Raw genomic sequence first — 22827 nt, 5'->3', positions numbered from 1 at the left:
GCTGTCTCTTGACAGTGGGCACCTGTATGTGGCCATGTGGCTGTGTGTGGGACCTCTACCATGGGGCGGAGAAATAACCCTATGTGATCTCTCTGGGTTGCCTGGCAACCACATAGCTGAGAGGAAGGCTCCCTCTCTCCTAGCAGAGGGCCTGGCTGAGCCTCAGCCAACCTCCCACCAGACAGGCTCAGTGCCACCAGGGGTTGGGCATTTCTCAAAAATCCCCAGAACAGTCAGCACCTAGGTTCCAGCAGAGATGTTTGTGCCCCCAGTGGAAGGCCACTGCTTGCACCATGCAAGAGAGAGGAATAGGAGGGGGCCGGTCCCTCTACTGGAGCCAAGCCCAGACTAAGTCTCTCTCTAGGATGCTGAGAGCAGAGGGACCCACAAGCCTGGAGCTCACAGAGAGGGGGGCACTGCTGGTTATCTGTCTGGGGTTCTGTGTATCACTGGACCTGACATGCCAGTCTCTGGACAGCAGTGTGTGTTTGCCCGTGGACATGTGAGAGCTGGAGTCCACCCAAGGTGGTCTTTGGGGTCACCACTGCTAGGGGGTCACCCCTGCATCCTCTTGCAAACATGACCTTGAGTAACTGAGGTTGCCAGGGCATCACTCAGGGTCCTTGAGCCTGCACATGCATCTGGACCTAGCTGGCCGAATGCCCTGCCCTCCACCACCCCTGGCCTGGTGCCTGTGTCTGGGGCTCCAACTGCTAATGAGTCCACATCACCAGCATGCATCTACAGGTGGCCTTGAGGGGCTTGGCCCTGACCCAAGGGCTCCAGAATAGGTTGTCCAGGCTAGCACCACAGTAGAAAGCCACAGTACTTCCCTGGGAGTGAAATGTTCAGGATGATCTGCCTGGCCAAGGAGCGGAAACCTAGCAGTCAGCTCGGTGCCCAGACATGAGCACTAGTGCCCATTTTGCTTCTCTTCCCTGGACCTTAGAGTCTTCACCTATCATACAGGCAGCTCTGCCCTTCCTTGATGTTTGCCCTTGGGTAAGTTTTCCCTCCTTCTGGAGCCTTGATGTTTTCATCTCTAAAGTGGAGGCACAGATACAGGGTGGATTTTGCATAGAGACAGAGATGCAGAAGTCTGGGGAGCTGGAAGTAGGGCAGGAGGGGCAGCAAAACTCTGTGGACCTGTCTCTTTGTCGTCTGCCCTTAGATTTAAATGGAAAGGCAGGGGGAGTAGTTGAATCTCTTCCCTGCCACCTCTCCGTGTGACTTCCTCCCACTGGCCTGGATGCTGAGATGCCAGGTCATCTTCAAGCAGCCAGACTCTGAGGGTGGGAAGGGTAAGGAAGACTGTCAGCCTAGCTCCACTGAGGTTGTCTCCCTTTGACATTTAAGCATCTGCTAATGAGTCCCTGACCCTCCCAGCTTAGAGAGGAGGGCTGAGTTGAATGCCCTGAATAGCAAATAAGGTGAGGTTTTCAGAGGAGGCAGGGAGCCAGCATGAGATCAGGAGGCACTGCTGTGAGTCTCTCTTTGGGCAAAGTGTGTGCTAGGGGTGGGGTGAGGAGGGGACTAGGGGTGGGAAGGCGCTTCCAGGAGCAGTTGATCTGTTGGATGAGGGGTCTTCCAACAGTCCTGCCCATTCTGCTTTCTGGGAAAACCACATGGTCACTGAGGGCTTCATGATGTCCAGCAGAAAGGTGGGGCTCCCAGGGATCTGGGAAATGCTCTGGAGGCCACTTCTCTCTGCAGGTTGCTCTCCATTGTGGCTTAGTGATCAGAACATGGAGAATATGCATGGTGGCCAAGACATTTAACTCTCCTGCTACTCTCATTTCCTCCATCTATAAAGTATGTCTGCAAATGAAGGAGAAGCCGCCAGCCTGGGTCCCTTGACCTTTTTTTTTTCCCCCCTTGACCTTTTAACACTCTGCTGTGATGGAAAGAATTTTTCACTTCCACAGCAGTGGGTAGACGTCTTCCTGTTTGCAAAAAACTCTGGTGCAGGGCGCCTGGGTGGCTCAGTCAGTTAAGTGTCTGTCTTCAGCTCAGGTCATGATCCCGGTCCTGGGATGGAGCCTGCATTGGGCTCCCTGCCTAGCATAGAGTCTGCTTCTCCGCCTGCCTCTGCACCCTCCACCTGCTCATGCTGTCTCACTCGGTTGCATTTAAATAAACAATCTTAAAACAAAAAAGCTCTGGTCTCCAGCAGAAAGGGAACCAGTTTTAAGTTCAGATAGACCTGGGTTACATACTAAGCTGTGTGTCTTTGGGCAGGGGTCTTCACCTCAGTTTTTCCCTATCTGTAAGCAGGGATAGTATCTGCACTGCACCACGAGAGTGGAAGTCCATGCAATGGTATTTACAGTGCCTGAGATCCAACCAGGACTCAGCGTCCTTCCCTGCTCCTTTCTCCTTCGCCTGACCATGATATGTGAAGGGTGGCTAGACCCCATGTAGTAGACACTGTCAGTGCCCCATTAACGAGCCTTTGGTACTCCCCATCCCGGTACAGACAGACGACGACTTACAATAAACACTCAGGATTCTGTCTTAGGGCCTAGAAGGAACGGGCTGGACCTGCCATCTCCCCATGGAGCCACCCTCAACCTGTGGGGAAGCGTGGGGGGGGGGGGAGTCAATACAGCAGCTTCCTGCTCTTCTGCTGGGATACCTCTGAAACACATTTGCCACCATCTCCCAGAGCTCCCCCTGGGATTAAGCTTTAGCTGTCCTCAGTGGTGTCTTGCTTTGTAAAGGACTTTGTAAGGGCTTCCTCCGTTTCTCATCTCACTTCTTCATTCCTCTCCCGGCACATCCTGGGCTGGCTTCCCAAACAAACCAAGGTTCACATCCTTGCCTCTCGGGAAACCCAACTTAAAATATCTTTGGATCTTGGAGCATTTTTAATCCACAAGGGAAATCCCATATGGAGTTGAGGGCTGTTGCTCTTCCCAGCTTACAGTCTGTGAGAATGGGGCTCTAAGTGTTGTGAATATCCAGCCCCTTGACAATGGCAGTGACCCCAGGTAGGGTCTTCCTCATGACCAACATGATGATGGTAAGGACATCAGCTGTTTGCTCTACGTCACTAGTGTTATGTGTTACACATGTTGCCTCCCAATTAATCCTCACAGCCACCTGTGAGGTGGACCATACTCTTACCCTGTTTTGTAGATGGGGACCCTGAGATCCAGTTGCTTTTCCAGGGCACACAGCTAGTGAGGAGCAGAGCTGGGATGTGACCCCAATCCTGCTTGACCTCTCATCTTGGTTTCCCATCCCTCTGCCATTCTGGAGGCCTGCCCAATTCTCACATGGCTGGGGGCTCCAGGGATCCCACGCCAGCCCCCTGAATTTCCCAGAAACCCTCTCATGCCCCATAGTAGGGGTCCAGGCATCACAAAAGCCCATGCCCCACATTCTGATAATGTCAGCTCTTCATTGCCAGGCCAGCTGGGATGGTGCGTGACCTCGGCAGCTTGAAGCTTTTACTAGCAAGAGGTGAGCAGAGCAACTGTTCAGCAACTCTCTTTGCTGGGGGCAGATGAAGAACAGCCCGGAACCGCTGCAAGTATCTCTGAAGTCCTATCATCTCTTTGTTCTGGGGCTTCACAAAAATGAGGTAAATGTCACCAGGCGTCAGCTTAAAGGCAGGCGTGGAAGAGTTCCCCTTGGTTTGAAAGAGGCCACCACCCCCTGGGTAATTAGGCCAGGCTCTACTGCATTAAAGATGCCAGCAAGGAGGAAAGGCAGTGAGCTGGGAGCTGTTAACGGCTACCTATAATCAGAGAGAGATTGAATTACACAAAGAGCCTAACTGTCCGAGAATTCAAACCAGCTATTTTTAGGCATCACCAAAGGCTCCTGCGGGCTGTTGCAAATTCAGATAGGATGAATTGGGTGCTGCTTGGAGTGCATTGAGGAGTTTTCATTTCAGGAAGAAAAGGGCATCACAACTGCCCAACAACACTGTGCTAGGTGCTTTCTCTATTTTCTCTCACTTGGTGGTCACAGCCATCTTTAAAGGTTGGAATTGTCCCCATTTTACTGATGGGGCACTTGAGGCTCAGAGAGCCAGTAGCCTGGCCAACGTCAACATGGCAAGTAAGTGACAAAGCTGGGATAGAAACAGTGTCTGCCTGATTTCAAAACCCACATTGTGGGCAGCCCCGGTGGCACAGTGGTTTAGCACTGCCTGCAGCCCAGGGCGTGATCCTGGAGACCCTGGATCAAGTCCCACGTCAGGCTCTCTGCTTCTCCCTCTGCCTGTGTCTCTGCCTCTCTCTCTCTCTGCATCTCTATGAATAAATAAATAAAATCTTTAAAAAAAACCCCACATTGTCCCCATGGCCTCTGTGGACTTTGCTGAGGGGGTGAGAGCAAACCAATTCTCCTCCATCACGATGCGAAAGAAAATTTTTCTAGCTATCATCTCCTTGACTCTACACAGCAGAACTATGAAGACCAATATAAATTGTAAAATTCAGGAGTCCAAGACACAAACAAGGGGGAAGGAGAGACCTCTAGAACTGGCAAAGGAGGAGCGAGGGATGTTCTGCCCATCCGTGGGACTTTCCACTATCATCTGTGGCTGCCCTTGAGAGAAGTGGCTGGAATGGAGTGATCAAAGAGCATGACAGGAGCCCTACACAAAACTCCCCTTCTAACTTTCAAAGGCAGCAAATTGCCAAAATTCACAGTACACAAAATATGCCACGTGAATTGTGAACTGTAAGTCAAGGATCTATTTTTTTCCATGATCACACATACACCCACCATAATAATACTTTGTAATACTTCATAATACTTCTACCAAGATAGAAAACAAAACACAGGAGGAAAAGCTGCTCTGTCTGCAGTCCTGGAGGTTTTAGGAAGCAATAAAGGATGGTCAGCACCACGGACAGCCACCCAACAGGGGTTCAATGTAGTTCTAAGAAAACCTTTAACACAAAATCTTGCAAGAATCTTCCAGGCAAATGAAATCTCCTGCAACATCCTGCAAAGCCTTAATATCCTCAAATCACTGGCAGGCCTCTGCCCCTGGGAGGAGAGCTACACTTGCTGACAGATTTAGCAAACTTCTGTGAAAAATGTAATCCAACCAAGAAGGAAGTCCATTTCTCGGTTCTTTTGTAATAAGAGCAAAGAGTCCATGTGCCTGAGAGTCTGTGTCAAGGAAGAATAGCAGGGTGCCTGCAGACATTTGCTCTGCCAACCTTTTAATGCTCTCACTACTGTAGGAGCATACCATCACTGCGGGAACACGTGGGCTGTCTCCCTACGCAAGGCATACGCCCAACCAGAGTGGTGCTTGGAGATAATAAGCCTCCTTTAGATCTTTCCAATTGTTAAGAATTCTGTGCCACTGCTCAGGGAAACACAATTAGGACACAGTGTTAATACCAACTAATAACTCTACAAATTAAGTCTGGTTTCCACCATACCTGTTTCCTGGTGTGTTTGCCCATTTCCCTGCCTAGTGTTGTGTGCCAGTGACTTGGAAGGCCTCCCTTTCTGATTTATTTGTGTATAAATCAGATCCAGAAATGGGAAGCCAAAGGTGCCACAGGGTCAGAGCAAAGATGCTGGCGATTCTGTTTTGCTTGGATTCAGCATACAGAGCAGGAGGAGAGGTCAGAGGTCAGGGAAAGGAGGAGGTAAGCTAGATACAAAGAATTCTCCCAAAAGAGAGGAGATGAGGTCCAGAATCCAATATGAGAGGTCAAGGTGTCCACAGCACCCAAACTAGGAGTCAGGGGCTGGGTTCCAGCCCATGCCCAGTCCCTAAGAAGCATTGTGGCCTCGGAAAAATCATGCTTGCTGATCATTTCCCCAAACTCACATTTAGGCTTTGGCATACTCATTCCCTCTGCCTAGATTTCTCTCCCACCCCTTGGCAACTTGAGTCTGGATATCCTCTCCTACTCCTGGCAAAATCCTATGCATCTTTCAAGGCCCTAATCAAACAGCTCGCATCTGTGAAGCCTCCCCCACAGCTGTTCAACTCAGGCCTTTGTGTTCTCTGGGCTTCAGTCTGTAAAGCTGTAAGATGGGACATCAGGAAGGAAGGTGTTTCCAACAGGGTACTCAACATATGATCTTTGCTGACCCTGTACTTTTTGTTCATAGGGCTCTCCCTTTTACCTGGGTATCTCCTTAGAATGAGATTCAGCTCAAATGGTGCTCCACTGGTTCCTGCTGACAGACCAACACATACCTGCAACCCCCTAACACATACCCCCAGGCTAGAACAGATCCCACTGGTGTTGGATCTGTTTCTCTACTGGATGGTGACATCCAGAGGACAGGGACTATGTTTCATTCTCCACTCAGCCTCGCCATGCCTAATTCATATGGGTGCTTGTCCAGTTTCTAGTTCAACAATGGTCCCCATGCTCTCTTCAGATACCATGTTGCCAACTGGGAGCCCACTGGAAGTGTCAATCTGACACATCATCAACCATCCATCTCCTTATCCAAGACACTTCCATTTTTGACTCAGTCTTGAGATTAATAAGGCTTCAATTTTCTTCTGGAGGCTCCAGCTGACGGTGCCCAAGCTTCAAACCTGGTAGAAGGACAACGTGTGGCCTTAGAGAATCCGCGACTCCACCTTCAGTAGACAGGACTATGTTCCCCTCCTGGACAGCAATACAAAAGACTCCTTTCTCACATGGAGCAAAACACCATCCAGGTAATTTTGCTACTGCAGAAGTGGATAAGCTAAGGGGTGCAGCAGCATCTGTGCTAGCCTCAGGGGCTGTCTCTCACAATCCACCCAACCCTACTATGGCTACAGGGGCAAGACACATCCTATTTTACAGAATCTAAGGTCTTTGTGTGCTGAGGCTTGTATATTTCAGCTGATTGAAAAATCTTGGGGATCCCTGGGTGGCTCAGTGGTTTGGTGCCTGCCTTTGGCCCCGGGCGTGATCCTAGAGTCCCAGGATCTAGTCCCGCGTCGGGCTCCCAGTATGGAGCCTGCTTCTCCCTTGCCTGTGTCTCTGCCTCTCTCTCTCTCTCTCTCTCTCTGTGTGTGTCTGTCTGTCTGTCTCTTTCTCTCTCGATGTCTATCATGAATAAATAAATAAATTGTTTAAAAAAGAAAAATCTTTGATGGCCTGTGACAGTGTCATTCATAACAGGTGAGCACAATAGTGTGTCTGTATGTGAGAGAGGGAGAGAGACCATGAGCGCCAGTGTTGGGGGGAGGAATATGTCCAGATTATCCAGCCAATCTGAACATTAACCAAAAGGAGGTCTGGCTAATATCTGGCTAATGACCTACATGGCCTAATTCTTGTTATCCAGCTCATCCTCATCCATGAGGATGTTGTAGTGGCAACAGCTTTCTCACTAAATACCCATGACTCTAAGGCCATCTCTTCAGATAGTCAAAGTCACCATCAAATAACATAAATATTGGCATAAAGGGATCTGTGTGAGCATGGTAAATCTGCCATCAAATTAAAACCTCATTACGCTAACGGCTAAACCAGAGACTCACTGTGTGGACATTCTCCAGCCTGGATTTCACACACCACCTGTGCCTGCTGCCAGCCAGGACTTTGGCCCCGGGTGAACTGAGATGACTCTGGGGCGGTAGACGGTGCAGCCACTTGCAGCAAATCAGCACTTTTGCAAATTGGCAGCACGCTCAACCCCACTGCAGAGCAAAACTTGAACGGGGCTTCCGAAGCACAGGATTTGGAAACCAGAACACATTACCAAGCAAACCAATAATGAATTTTTATAAACAATGGCACTCCCATGGCAGACAGGCAAATCCCGCCTGTGTGGGTGGGCGAACATTCTGGGCAGGCCGTGTCAGCTCCACTGAGGTCTGAGGCCTTATTATTCAAAGCGTGGTCCCTGGCCCCAGCCACCTAGCATCACCTGGGAGCTCCTCAGAAATGCAAAATCTTACCCTGACCCCCCCCCCCCAAACAGAATCTGCATAGTAACAACATCTCCACTGGGTTCACAGGCACATTTAAATTTGGGAAGCACTAGCCCAAGGGTCAGAGATGTGGTTGTGGGTTCCTGTCCCTGCCCTGGCGCTGCATGAGAAGGGTAACCGGGAGAAACCCTGCCCTCCATCTTTTGTCAAGGCCATTAGCAATTTTCATAGGTTTGTGGTCACCTTTCAATAGACTAGGTGACCTTGGGCAGGTTTAGTTAAACTCGGTAAGCCTCAGTTTCCCTACTGCAAAATTAACACTGATAACCACCTATAGAGGCTGTAGAGAAGGGATATGGAATCGAGCCCTAGCAGGCTTGGCACAGTGCCTGGCACATGGCAGATTCTTGCTCAACAGACATTAACTGTTACTAAGCACCCGGAGGGGGGACAGTGTGACAATGTCTGCAGAAGATGGGCCAGCGCTCATGCTCTCCTGCTCATCTCCCTCCCTCCATTTGAAAACTGGAGAGTTTTTACAACAAAACCGAAGCATTGACAAGCAAGAAAGAAATTCCATCCCTGGGAGCATTAAAGACGTAGGCTCAGGAGTTGGTTTAAATCCTCTGTGGCTAATATGACACAGACCTTCAGTTTCTCAGTCTATAAAAATGGGAGTGAGAGAATAACAGTGCCTACTTCTAGGGTCACTGTGAGGATGCACTACTCCTCATAAGGCAGTTAGAAAAAGGACCAAGTGGGGATGTCTAGGTGGCTCAGTGGTCGAGTGTCTACCTTTGGCTCAGTTCCTGATCCCACGGTCCTGGGATGGAGTCCCGCATAGCCTCCCATGGGGAGCCTGCTTCCCCCTCTGCTTTTGTCTCTGCCTCTCTCTCTGTCTCTCATGAATAAATAAATAAAATCTTAAAAAAAAAAAAAAAGACCAAGTGCCTGCTCTAGCCATCAGTATGGTCATCATCCTTGTCTGCATCACCGTTACAGCAATATGCTTTCAGAACATCACGAAGGCCCTCGGGCTCAGGCTCTAGCTCACTGTGTCAGGGAGGAAGACGGGAGGAGGAGGGACTTAGCTGGCACAGGAGGCAGCTCGGAGTGGGAGGGAGAGGACAAGGCCGGGGGTGGGGGAAACACTCAAAGTAGCTGGAACAGAGGACTCTGCAAGGGTTGTGGTGGAAGTTGGGGTGGGGCTGGGCTGCGGGGGTGCTGGGGAGCCATGGAAGGTGCAGGGCAGGGAGCAGCACACCGGAGAGGGCGCGGAGGGGGCGCGGCGGAGCGCGAGGGGGGTGGCAGGGGCAGGGGCGGGGGCAGGGGCAGACTCACGTACACCTGCGCGCAGACTCCTGGGCCAGTTGCAGCCGGTAGACGGAGAGGCGGTTGGCGCCGCCGCACACGCTGCCGCGCTCGCCTTTGCACCCCATGTCACACTCGGCCTCGCTCACATTTGTTGCCTGGATCTTGTGGCCGCAGTAGCACTCAGCACCGAACTCCAGCCCGGCGTACAGGTAACCCCTGGGGAAGGCTGCGGTCAGGCAGGGGCAGCTGCCACCATGCAGACCCCGGGACTGGGAGATTCAAAGGAGGTGGGAGGACTCTGGGGTTCAGGACCCCCCAGGGACCACCCCCGGCCTTCATCCCCGTACACCTACCCACGTGGCCACACTGTGTCCTACAGACACCCACCTTATACACTTCAACACATGGCACACTTGACAACACACACACCTCGGAGCTTGGGGTCCCTCTGTTCTAACCTATTCTCTTGCTCCATCAGTGTAGATCTGCACTAACTCTGTCTGTAGAGTCCAGCCCCTTTATTCCAGGAAACATCCCCTAGGGATGATGCCTCCATGCCCCTTGAGAAGAGCTGGAACAAAGGGAGGAGGCAGGAACTCTCAGATCCCCTTGGAAGATGGCAAAACCAAGGTCACATATCCAGCTAAGGAAAAAATTCCTTCCCCTAAAACAAAACAAACAAACAAAAATCCAGGCACTGCAAGGTTTTCAACATTTTTTTTTCCATAGCCATGGGACTGTTTCCTAAAGAGGATTCTCAGTGGACACCTATTCTATAAACAAATGAGACATCGCCTGCTCTGGCTACGGGGGCTGGGGACAGAAGGAGGGGGTTAGGACAAGCCTGGCTCAGCCCTCTTGCCTCTGAGGCATTCTCCAGAACCAGGAAGGCTCGTGGGACAGCAGCCTGCAGAACCCTGGCCATGCAGGGCAGGCCCAAGGGGGAGCAGTCAGCTCAAGTCTTCACTCTGGACACCCAAGGGACACGGGAGAGATGGACCAACAGACTGGCGCAGACTCATGCCTCCACATACTTCTGCAGCCCAGGTGCCACTTGCCATCCTCTGCTCAAGCTCAACCAGGCAGATGCAGCATGACCAGCTTAAACCAAATGGGCATCTTGGGTGCCTGAACCCCACTGAAACCCTGGAGCTGGGCCAGCCTGTCCTCCGCCTGTCTTGTCTCAGTTTTCCTGTCTCTCTGAATTCTGGGTTCTGGGGTGCCCTGGGCCCCTCTCATGATACAAGGAACATTTCCCAAGGAGAAAAGAAAAAATAAACCCTTCCAGTGGGTGTTCTGGTTCCAGAGCAAGTGGTAGCCTCCTCTTTGCTCCCTCCCTTGGATGGTGCACAGCGGGGAGGGCAGAGAACAGCTGCCATGGGAGGACACACAAGCAGGCCCTGTGGACACATCCATGCAGTGAGGATACGTCCATGCGGTGAGGACACATCCGTGGGGTAAGGACTCGTCCATTCAGTGAGGACCCACGGGTGCCAGCTGGGAGTGCCTGTCTCAGAAGGGGATCCTCCAGACATGTCCATACCCTCAGATGGCTACAGTCCCTGCCGTATTTTGGCCACGAGCTCCTGGGGACACTGAGGCAGAATCATCTGGCTAATCTTACTCTGGATCACAGTTTCTGGCACTCAAACACTCTGTGAGATGATAAATGTCTGCTGGTATAAGACGCTATATTTGGGGATAATTTATTGTCCAGCGATGGATGACTAACAGAATAGGAAGTGGAGTCAGCCTTGCTGTCGTTAGGGTCTCCAGTGGTCTCTGGGAGGGCTTCAGGCTGTTAATCCTGATGTCCCTGCTGTGGCCTTTGCCAGAAGAATCTTTCCAGAATTAAAACAGATCATACCTCTCCACTCTCTAAACCACCCCTGCCCCCAGGGGCTTCCACTGCACACAGAGAAGCTTCCAGATGGCTTGGTTCAACCTACAAAACCTCCTATCAGTGGTTCTTGAACATGGACAGCTATGAGGATCACCTGGGGAACATTTTTTAAATGCCACACCTGGTTCCCACTTCCAGAGAGTCTAATTCAATCGGCCCTGTGATTCTAATGTGTAGCTGCATGTGAAAATCAGGGCAGCAGCACTCCAACCATGCACCCAGAACCCACAGAGTCCGTATGGTCTCTGTTTCGGAACTCACGAAAAATGCAAATTCTCGCGGCCCCAACCTGCTCAATCAGAAAGTGGGAATGGGAAAAAAAAAAAGTGGGAATGGAATCCAGCAATCTATATAAGATTCCAGGTAACGCAGATATTCACCCTAGGCTGAAGACCTCTGGCCTAGATTATCTGGTCCCCCTCAACCTACCTCATCCTTTCAACACCTGGCAAAAAGTGTTTAATGAATATTTGTTGAATGAATGTCCACCAATCCCCTGATTAACGCCCTCCAGCAGTTCCCCCTTGTCCGTGGCCAGTCCAGATGCTTTAGATGGCATTCGAGACTCTGTGTCCGCGGGCATGAGCCAGCCCCGCAGCTTCCCCTCCCTCCCAACAACTCCCATTGGACTTTCTGTGCATCCCTACCCTGCCCACCTGAGATGCTGGGCGTTGAGGATGTTTCAGGAGTTCTGGTCTTCATACACACTGTTCTTTCTGTCCTTTGACTACCCAGAAAACTCCTATTCACCCTTCAAAACTCAACTCAAGATCTCACCTTTGTAACTCTTCTGGAGCCCTCCATTCCATCAACCTTCACAAGCCCCCTGTACTCTAGACAGCACACTCTGCCCAGCACCCGTCATCCTTGAGGTCTCTACACTCTGGTTTCCTCATCTGTGGAATGTGGATCATAACGTTTCTGCCCCTTGGGGGTCTTGTGGGGGCTAAGAGTTCATATTTGCAAAGTGCTGAGAATAGTGCCTGGCAGGGAGCAAACGGCCACCATGTGTAAGCTCCTGCTCTTCTACTGCTCAAGCCTGTTGCTGCCTCAGTCTTCCCAGCTGGCAGGGGAGCCCCCGGAAGGCAGGGCTGCGGGTGACTCATCTCTGCATCGCCAGCACCCAGACACCCTGTGGGCAGCAATAAATATTTGCTGAAGTGGATTACGTGAGTCCGTCTGACTCATCCTCTGAAGCTCACCTTGGCTATCCCCTCTTCTGAGTCTTTCCTGACACCCCAGGCAGGTCGGGGGCCTCTTCTACATTTCCACAGTCTGTGATTCATTACGTCTGGACTCTCATCCCACTACAAGGCCCTCTTCTGCTTACAGGTCTGTCTCCTCGTCAACGCTGTGACTCCACGGGGCCATGAACTCTGTGGACCTCACCTACGTCTCTCCACAGTTTGGTACATTAATGAATAGATATCATCAAGGACTCAGAGTCTTTCCCAAGTTGGAGAGGGCCCTGGGCTCGGGGAGAGAATTATAAAGAGGACGGTGTTTCTCCTAATTAAGGACACAGGGAGGAGTCCCTCGGGCACACACGTGGTCATTTCCATTACAGCCATGCAGCTGAGGTCTTCAGAGTTTGTGACCTCGGAGCCAGGCAGCTAGAGTCCTGAAGGTGGGCATGTTGGCAGGCCACCTTCACAAGCCACCCCAGGTCAAGGTGGCAATGCTGGGGCCCAAGCCTGAACTGAGGGTCCCGTCCCCACTTGCCAGTCCTCTGGGGCCTCGCCCACCCTTGGAAAGTCAGCTCCCTCCCCCAGTGTGTGTTCTAATCAGGAACATCACTGTCTCCTTCAACTGGAAAACACTGTAGATTCAGGTGACAGTTTCTCCCTGGGAGACATCCCATGGATGTCATACAAGCCTCCCTCACACAGAGTCACACCTAAAGGTCTTTCCCACACATGAGCCCAAGTATGGGCCCTTGCACACAGATTCAGAGTCTCCTGTACACACAACCACTATTACTTAAAGATTACGATATATGAACATTAAGCTTACAGACGTGACCTGCCGACGCTGCACATGGTACAAACACACTCACACCTAGGCCCAGGGGTCACATGAGGACACGATCACAAACTCCAGCAGGCCAACTCGAGAACCATCCTGCACTCGCATGTGCACATGCACACACAGCTACCTCACCCTCTCCTTGTGGCCACGTGCTCATTCTCCACTACGCCCTTCCGTGGAAAAGGGAAGAACACCACAGAAGGAAGGAGGCTGAAATGAATGGAGCGTGGGACGTCAGGGCCCTACCGTTCCGCACAGTTGTCCTGGCAACGGAAGATGGTCATCTTTTTGTAGTCGAAAAAGGACACGCCTCGCAGGGCTCGGCTCTGGGTGTCATCCAGGTAGCAGCCGATGTACTTGGCTTTGGGGAGAGGAGAAAAGTCAGATCTGGCTGAGGACAAAGCAGAAAAGGGTTTGCAAACCAGTGGCAACCACTGTCCCTCTGGCTGTGTGGCCTTCTTGACCTTTTGGTACCATCTCCAACAGCAAAGCAGAAACGAGAGACTGAAGGTCATGTGGGCTAGCAGACCCCAGACCCGTAAGGGCAGCGGAGGCCAACAGGGGAGGAAGGGACCCTTCTGTGGCCAAGGCTAAGGCCAAGCCCCTGGGCTCTATGGGGACAATGGAGCACTCAGGAAGCACCATGCAGATGCAACCCATATGAAGAGGGCTCTGAAGAGCTTACATAGCTAATAGCATGTTATTTCTACAAGCTGCCTTAAGATACTTACCTTTCCTTGGAAATGTGGTCTTGGATACCTCAAAGGCTAGATTCTCTTCCTACTTTGGTTACTTCTAGGCACTGGCCTAGTGAGTTTGGGCTGGTGTTATCTCTCCAGGGTTTAGTTTCCTTCACAGTGGGCATGAAAACACTAACCCAGTGAGATCAGAATGGAATGATCGGTGTAAATGTTTCTACCATAGCGTCTTGCACATGATTGGCACAAAGGTAAAATGAGTGCAACATGAATCCGGCCATTCACAGCACCTGCAGGTGCTTTACAGTTTGCCTATATATATGGGCCAGGGTGAGTGCTTTCATCCAAAAATTTTTGAATTATTTATAAAAACCAATTGTAGGGACGCCTGGGCAGCTGAGTGGTTGAGCGTCTGCCTTTGGCTCAGGGCATGATCCCAGAGTCCCAGGATCGAGTCCCACATCGGGCTTCCTGCATGGAGCTTGCTTCTCCCTCTGCCTGTGTCTCTGCCTCTCTATGTCTCTCATGAATAAATAAATAAAATCTTTAAAAAAAAAACAATTGTAAACCATACACAAAGTTTTCTTAAAGTAGTAAACATGTTCCTGTACTTCATGGTAAAGAGTACTTCTCACACGTGATGACCATGCTTTACGGTTTATGCAAGTGTTTTTTCCCTCTGTAGGTTCTTATAATTGGGACATGTGCTTTGCTAAGCAGTTTGCACATACTGTCTCACCTGAATCCTTACAATGACCTTACAAGTACTAATATTCCCACTCTATAGAGAAGAGGAAGCTGAGGGCCAGAGGCGTCAAGTCACTTGCCCAAGGAAACACAGCTGGTCCACGGGGAGCCAGGGTGGACCCCAGGTGATGTGGCTGCAGAGCCAATGTTCTGAATCAGCACTTACTTCTTCTGAATTCCAGAGATCCTTGCAAGGACCAAGTGAAGCGGGGAGCATCGGCAAGTTCATGCTCTCGGATAACCGAACAGGCCCACAGAGGTCAAGTGGCTGGCCTAAAGCCAGGGGCTCACTGGGGGCAGAGAAAGATTTAAACCCAGGTCTAGGGGATCCCCCAAACCAGCGCCCTTTCCATTTCTCCCCTTGGAAGTATCTGGAGGGTGTAGCCAGCAGTTGCAGAGAATAATTGAGGAAGATACTACAGGCCACTTGGTCACGTTCCCTGGCGGACCTGCCGTCTGTTTCAGCCGTGGGCTTGGGCCCCCCTCGCTTGCAGTGAACAGGGTCTAAAAGTGAGCGTAGGCTCCTTCCCAAGCATCGTGCCCCCCAGTGCCAGCCCACTAAGTGCAGAATCTGTCAGCCCCTATCAGGAGATAGGCCTTGTCCTGATCACTCTGAGTTTCTTTTATAAGACTAAGAGCTGTCCTTTAAAAGAAAGATTGTTTCCCTGGAGCAGGCGCATCACATGGTGACTGCTCTGGAGAAGCCCACATCCTGTCGCTGCTTGTTCTACAACGCGGGTCCTTCCTGTCACAGAGGGAGTCCTGGCCTCATGACCAGGGCGTCGGTGCCGTTCGCACCCGAGCCGGGAGAGGCAGACTCTCTGGCAAGGGCATCACACCAACTCGGCCTCGATAGTTCCCTGAGGGACAGTGTCCTGGGATGTATTGTACGGGGAGCAAGGCAGGAGGGGAAAAAAGGGGGGTGGGAGGAGGGAGAGAGGAAGGGGGAAAAGGTTATTTTGGCAGCAGGAAGTCTTTGTTGTCAGATCAAAAGATTGCGTAGGGGGGCATGTACTGAGCACCTACTATATGCTATCTACGATGGGCCTTTTCTTTAAGTTTTTTAAACTTTTTAAAACTTTTAAGTCCAGAGGCACCTGGGTGGCTCAGTGGTTGAGCGTCTGCCTTCCGCTCAGGTTGTGATCCTGGAGTCCCGGGATCGAGTCCCACATCGGGCTACCTGCAGGGAGCCTGCTTCTCCCTCTGCCTATGTCTCTGCCTCTCTGTGTGTCTCTCATGAATAAACAAACTTAAAAAAATTTTTTTTCCAGTATAGTTAACGTACAGTGTTATATTAGTTTCTGGTATACAATACAGTGATTCAGCAATTCTGTACATTACTCAGTGCTCATCAAGAGTGTACTCTTAATCCTCATCACCAATTTCCCCCATCTATCCCCCCCCCATCCCCTCTGGTCACCATCAGTTTGTTCTCTATAGCTAAGGGTTGGTTTTTGGCTTTTCTCACCTTTTTTCATTTGTTTTGTTTCTGAAATTCTACGTAGGAGTGAAATCATACGTATAGGTCTTTCTCTGGCTAATTTTGCTTAGCATTTTTTTTAATTCACACCCTCAGACGCTTCTCATTAACCCATTTTATAGGTGAGGAAACTGATCCTAATGACAATTACACCTGCCTGCCCTAGAAGGGAGTGCATTTTGGCATCTGGTATATGTTCTGACTGGTCACCACTTCTGTTTTTCATCTTTTCTAAGTAGAATTAGAAGCTTTGAAATCTGCCCAAGTTCCTACATCCTGTAAGTTTCTCTCGTAAATTTTAAACCCAGGTCTGTCCTCACTTGTTTTATTTGTGGAGAGGGACCTCTTCCTCTTGGCCCAGGATCATTAAGAGCCACATTGAGACGTGATGGGGAGAAACGCTAATGCTCCGATATGCTGGGCTTGAAGTTTCATGTGCTGTGGCTCTGGATGGTCTCACCTAAGGGTGAGGGCAGGGGCATTTGGCTATATCTGAGATAGTGGATCGTGCTAGATGAAATTAAACAACGGTGAGAGTGTACATGTATATGTACGTACACGTGCCCTCTTTGGAGTGAAGTGATGGGCTGTCATGATACTGTTTGCACCTTCAAAGCACCACATTTTTTAAAAATTATTATTATTAACCGACCTTACTCACCCTAACCTCGGCAGGGCCAATTACATCATCCCTCCCACCAGCCAGTGATGTCTTGACCACTCCAGGGAAGGGCACATGGCCCACTCCTACAGATCAAAGCTAGGACAAAGAAATCTATTTTCCTTAGGTGATGGCGCTGGCAGTCTGTAAGCCCAGAGCCACCAAGAGCCAGGATCCCTGGCATCAGAGTCAGCCGGTTTGGGAGAATGAAGCCAACACAGAGGCAACCAGAGAGGACAGTCACAGAGAAACAGAGGACACAAATCACTCCTCTGAAATGCCAGTCCCTTCCGCAGTTGGGTGACAAGACACAATGCATTTTCTCTTTGGCTTAAGCTGGATTGAGATGGGCTTTTGTCTCCTGCCACCAGAGTAGCACTGAGTCACATGTCAGTCCTCCAGCTAAGCTGATGAATCCACCCAGCTGTGAGGGTCTAGACCAAATCCATACCCAGGCCTGTCTGTTCCCAAAGCTGTCCCTTCCTGTGTACCACAGCGAGTCTTGGCTTGGGAGGACATCTCTGTCCCTGCTAGTGAGACCACCCAGGGAAGGGCAGGGGAAGAGGGTCCCCTAGAAGAGAGCTGGGAATTGACCTTAGGTCCATCTGCCCCAAAGCCTGGGCTTTTAAATGCTGGGCCACCTCCTCTCTGTCCCTCCCACCAGGCCAGACATCAGGCTGCGATGTCTCCTACAGCACGTGCTCAGAGGTTTGTTAGAGGAACAGAAGTTGCTCAGTTTCCTCATCAGCGGGACGGAGAGAAGATAAATGGTCCCTCATTAACGCCCTGGAGAGGGGATCCCTGGGTGGCTCAGTGGTTTAGTGCCTGCCTTTGGCCCAGGGCGCAATCCTGGAGTCCCCAGATCAAGTCCTGCGTCGGGCTCCTGGCATGGAGCCTGTTTCTCCAACCCCCCTTCCCCTGTCTATCATGAATGAATAAATAAATCTTTTTTAAAAAATGCCCTGGAGAAACATGGGCGTGCTACACTGACCCGATGGACGGGCTAACGTCTGTGGGTCAGGAAACAAATACTGAATCAGTTACCTCCCTATCCCGGGCAAGTGCTGGTGTGTCCCTCCCCACTGACGCTTCCGTGCAGGCTGTAGCCAGCATGAACATCATCCCCCGCCCCAGCCACCCACCCAGCGCCTGCCACCTGCTGACCTTGTCAGTGTGGTTCCTGCCAACCCGCTTCAGTGTTTTCCCCAGCACCCTGCCTTCATATCCTGCTGTGATATGAATGAGGGGGACGTGACGTATGTAAAACGGACAAAATCACGGGCCAAGGGTGCCTGGGTGGCTCAGTGGTTGAGGTCTGCCTTTGGTTCAGGGCGTGATTCCCGGGTCCTAGGATCGAGTCCCGCATCGGGCTCCCTGCAGGGAGCCTGCTTCTCCTCTCCCTCTGCCTCTGCCTGTCTCTCATGAATAAATAAATAAAATCTTTAAAAAAAATCATGGGCCACTTGAGGGGGGATAAATGGCCGAGTTCACACAATCTATCAGCTCATCTCGGTGGCTATCCAAATATTGCTGAAATGGCAGAGTTGCCCCAGATGTACTATTCATCTCCAGCACAGGACCCAGTGAGGGGTAAGCCCGGGAGAGCGGAGGCATCTGGAAAAAGAGTCCTCCTGACTGTGGTTTGGCATTTTCCCCCCTCTTTCCTTTTTTCTTTGGCTTCAATTAATCTTCAAGAAATTCTGCTCTCTTCAATAAAGGTAATTTGTTAAAAGGATAACTAAATATGAACTGATCTGTATTCCTCTGATTTACTGTCCATGAGTCGATTCACAAACAGGAGGCCTTACGATGTGCTAGAAGAAGCCCAGGTCTGAGTCAACCAAATCTGGGGTCTGGACCTGACCTCGCAGTAGCCTTGCAATGGGACTTAAGCTGTTGGAGGTATTGTTCTCCTGCGTGGAAATTGGGAAGGAAGAAGGGAGATGGACTGAACTGTGTCCCACCCCCAACCAAAAGAAAGGCTGAGCCCCTGAGCTCAGAACCTAAGGACATGATCTTATTTGGAAACAGGGTCATTGTCGATGTGATTCTCGAAGGTATGAGGGCATTATCAGAGTGGGGACAGGGCAACCAATAGGACCGGTGTCCTCATAAAAAGATGGCCATCTGAAGACAGCTACAAGGAGAAGGCATGTGAAGAGAGGCAGAGGCTGGAGTTGTGCAGACGCAAGCCAAGGAATGTTAAGGGTTGCTGGTGATGACAGAAGCTAAGAGAAAGGCAGGTTCCCCTGCTGGTGTCTTTAAGAGTGCACGCCCCTGCTGACATCCTGATTTTGTTCTGGCCTCCCGAACTGCAAGAGAATACATTTCTGTTGCTTTAAGCCACCCAGTTCCTGCTCCTTTGTTACAGTAGATCCAGAGCAGTAATACAACGGGTACTGTTCAAACCGATTGTCAGTAGGATTAACCTGTACACTGAGCCTTGGCACAGAACAGAGACTCAAGAGTCATTTTCTCTGCCACCCTGGATTCTCCATCCTTCAAGATGACCACTCCAGCACTGTCTGGGTTTCCCAGTGCAGAGAATGAAATTTTCTGCTCACACCCAGGCTTCCATGGGGCAGAAGGGAGGCATCCTTCACTCCCGTCAAAGCCTACAAGTCCTATAGCCTCAGCTCAACAATTTCTTCCTCCAAGAAGGCAGCCATGATACACCCCATGGCTGAACAGGATCCTTCCCTTAGGATGCCACATCCCCTGGCCCACCCCACCGTAACACTTTTCTAAGCAATTCTCCAGGTACTGTCCACTACTTTTTCAAATTAGAAGTAATTGAGGTGCAATGTAGAAGGATTTTTAACACCAGGAAAAGGTGCTAGCACGGGGAAAAGCAAGATACAATGCTATATAAATACAACATGTGCCTGGGAAATTCGCACGTGAAGGAAAAGACAGTAGGATACAACACCAAGTGTTGGCTGTGGCTGCAGGTAGATGAAGCTCTGGGCCATTTTTATTTTCATCTCTCTGCGCATTTTGATTTTTCTACAATAACCACGTGTGATTTTGAGAGTCAGGGCAAAGCTATTTTTTAAACATACAAATGTATCATTTTACTTGAGTAGGTTGTGATAAATACGGGATGGAGGGATGGATAGGTGGAGGGGTAGATGGGTGGAGGGAGGGAGGAAGGGAGGGAGATTGGAATGTATAGCTCAGCGGTTAAGAATAAGAGCTATAGACAGACTTGGATTGGGAGTCACCTCTGCCTCTTAGCAGCTGTGTGACACTGAGTAAGTCACTTAACCTTTCTGAGCTTCTGTTTTTTTATCTGTGATGGGGCTTCAATTGCTGCCTGGTATAAAGCTGAGGGTTCTGATGCAGTTTCTGATGTAGACTAGACCCTCGACAGGCTGCAGAGATTGTATCTTCAGCTGAAGATGACGAGGAATGGGTGCTCTGCTGTTCCTCCCAGAAGTGCAGACCAATTCTCCCCATGCCCGGGCTTCAAAATCAAATTGGATTTGGTTTCTGTATGGGCTCTGCACATGGCTAGCTGTGTCACCTGAGGCAAGTCACATCTGCTTCTCTGTTTTCTTCTGCAGAATTACAGTATTGATAGTAATAACTGGCATGTATTAAGTGCTTACTGAATGCCAGCCTCTGTGCTGAGCACTTCCTGTACACCGAGAAGCGAGCTGCTATGATGGTTAAGGTTCAGGTGTTAAGACTCAGACCAGCAAGGTTCAAATTGCTAGTTTACTCCCTTTTCCTACTGGACAACCTTGGGCAAATTACTCAACCTCTCTGCGCCTTAGTTTCCTCCCCCCTAAGATGAAGTTAGTAACAGTGTCCACCTCACTGGGTTGCTGTGAAGATTATGTGATGTAATAGGTACAAAGTGCTTGGAAGAGTGCCCAGCACTTAGCACACAATCAATTTATCTTTTAGAATCATCTGATAGCCGTCTACTGTTATGCACTTCTCATCCCCAAAAGAAAAACAGAGGCTCAGAGAGGTGAAGTGACCTGCCCAAAGCTGCAGTCAGCAAGCTGCAGAACTGGAAGCTGGGCCCTAATTTGGCTGCTCAGGCTCTCCCGGGTGGCAGTTACGTAAAGGACCCGGCAAGGTGCATGGCATACTGTAGGCCCCAGCTCCACTCACGAAGTCAGACTTCTCCTTCTCACCCAGCCCCAGGCCAGCCAGGGAGCAGGGCCTCCCTCCCCTCCCACCCCGTGAAGGGTTCTGAATCCTTCACAGCTGAAGTCCCGCATCACTGCATCAAGCAGAGCCCTTGCTAGCTTCAGAGAAAAACCAAATGTGTTCAGCGTCAGGTCAGAGAAGCGTCTTGTTTTTATTAGCGTTAATCTAATACGTTGTCTTTCCTCGCTGAACTCCGAATAAGTTAATCAAGGACAGGCCGGATTTGTGTTTTCTTAATAACGCTGCCTGATTCCAAAGGCTGCCTGCTGTGAGCTCTAGGCTCCAGGCTTCTTTCTTATTTTCTCTTCCTTCTCTCTTTACATTTTGTAAAATATATACGATTTCCAGGGGGCACAGGGGTTAGTGTGGTATAGGAAAAGGCTCGCCAGCTTTGGAATTCAATGAACCTTGTTTCAAATCTTAGTTTCTCACTTCCCCGTGTAACCTGGGTTTCTGAGTTTAAAATTTTCCCCATTTGTGAAACAGAATAACAGTGGTCTCTAACATTCTGAATTGCTGAAATTAAATTGGTGAAATTAAATAAGGCAATTTACAACATGGTCTAGCCCACAATGATCACTCAATAGACAGTAGCTATTATTACTACTACTGAGAGGAACAACAACTATTAAGTGACCTATTATCATGAACCAGGAGATGTGATTAGCATTTTACGTATATCATTTCACTCAAATAATATGTGAAAAACAGGGCACCTGGGTGGCTCAGTTGGTTAAGCATCTGTCTTTGGCTCAGGTCATGATCTCAGGGTCCTGGGAGTGAGCCCTGTGTCAGGCTCCCTGCTCCACAGGGAGTCTGCTTCTCCCTCTCTCGCTCCCCCTCTCCCCCTGCTCATCTCTCTCTCTCTCTCTCTCTCTCTCTCTCTCTCTCTCAAATAAATAAAAAATTTTAAAATCTTTAATACGTCAAAAACAAACAGGACAGGGGCTGGGGTGATGCTGGTATTTAAGAAATGGTAGTAATTGCTAGTAGTGGTGGCAGTGAGAGCTCATTCTCACAACAACTGGGAGGTGTTGTGAGTGTTGTTTGAATCAACTACACCAGAAGGAATTCATATTCTATTCAGAACCTTGACAAGCACAGGTAATTAGATTCACCTAAGGACCCTGACAAGGACCAGAGAGGAAGGAGGATCATTTGATCAAGCCTGGTGGGAGATCAGGAACAATTTCCTGGAAGTGAGCAAAGATGAGAGCTGGAGAAAGAGTGGAGTTGACCTTTGGAGGCACTCCAGACTGAGGGATGCTCATTCATTCATGGGTCCATCCAATCTTCCATTCATTCAAGAAGTATGAGCACCATGTCAGTGTCGGGCGCTGTCCCAGGTGCTGAACAAACAGCCTGGGGTGGGGGTGGGGAATAGGGCTCTGCCCCCATGGAGCTGGTAGTGGACTAAAGTAGGGGAAGCAGACTACAAACAAGGAAGCAAACATATCAACAGGATGCTCTGGATGGTGGTAAGTGCTGTCACAAAAATAAAACCAGGGGATATGGTTGTGACCAGATACAAAGTGGGGCCATTTTACTTAGGAAGGCCTCTATGGAAAAGCAAGGTTAGACTGGGGATGCAAAGGAAGGAAGAAGGGCTCCATAGAAAGATACAGAGGAAGAGCATCCCACACAAAAAGAACTGGCCAAAGACCCTGCATTAGGAATGGGCTTGGTGCATTCAGTGAAGAAGAGGAAGGACAGTAGGGCAGGGTGGGGTGGTGAGGGGCAGTGGAGAGTGTTCCAAGATAAGGTTGAAGAGGTGACCACGATAGGAGACTCTGGAATCTATCCTAAGTGGGATTACAGTATATCCTAAGATGTGGGCTTCTAACAAACTTTGGAGCTTGCAAATTACTGAAAGGAGTTGAGAGTGGTGGGGGAAAGTCAGGTGTGTGGAGAAGGAAAGAGAAGCCACTTCATGACTTCTCCGTCAATGCAGCACCTCACACCTCA

General features: G+C 50.1%; 1 protein-coding gene across 4 annotated transcripts in view; it reads right to left on the bottom strand.

Moving 5' to 3' along the window:
* Positions 1–22827, bottom strand: part of WSCD2 (WSC domain containing 2) — a 117399-nt gene that overhangs the window by 28829 nt on the left and 65743 nt on the right. For all 4 annotated transcript variants that reach the window (XM_041729365.1, XM_041729367.1, XM_041729366.1 and 1 more), the window contains exons 3-4: positions 13359–13473; positions 9213–9397 (exon numbers count right to left, since the gene is read on the bottom strand). In XM_041729365.1, the coding sequence (XP_041585299.1) occupies positions 9213–9397; positions 13359–13473 (300 nt within the window). The remainder of the gene's footprint in view (positions 1–9212; positions 9398–13358; positions 13474–22827) is intronic.

The sequence above is a fragment of the Vulpes lagopus genome, chromosome 14 (genome assembly GCF_018345385.1).
Source record: "Vulpes lagopus strain Blue_001 chromosome 14, ASM1834538v1, whole genome shotgun sequence".
NCBI lineage: Eukaryota > Metazoa > Chordata > Mammalia > Carnivora > Canidae > Vulpes > Vulpes lagopus.
The sequence above is the reverse complement of the archived record's forward strand: the minus strand, read 5'-3'. Positions and strand labels throughout refer to the sequence as shown.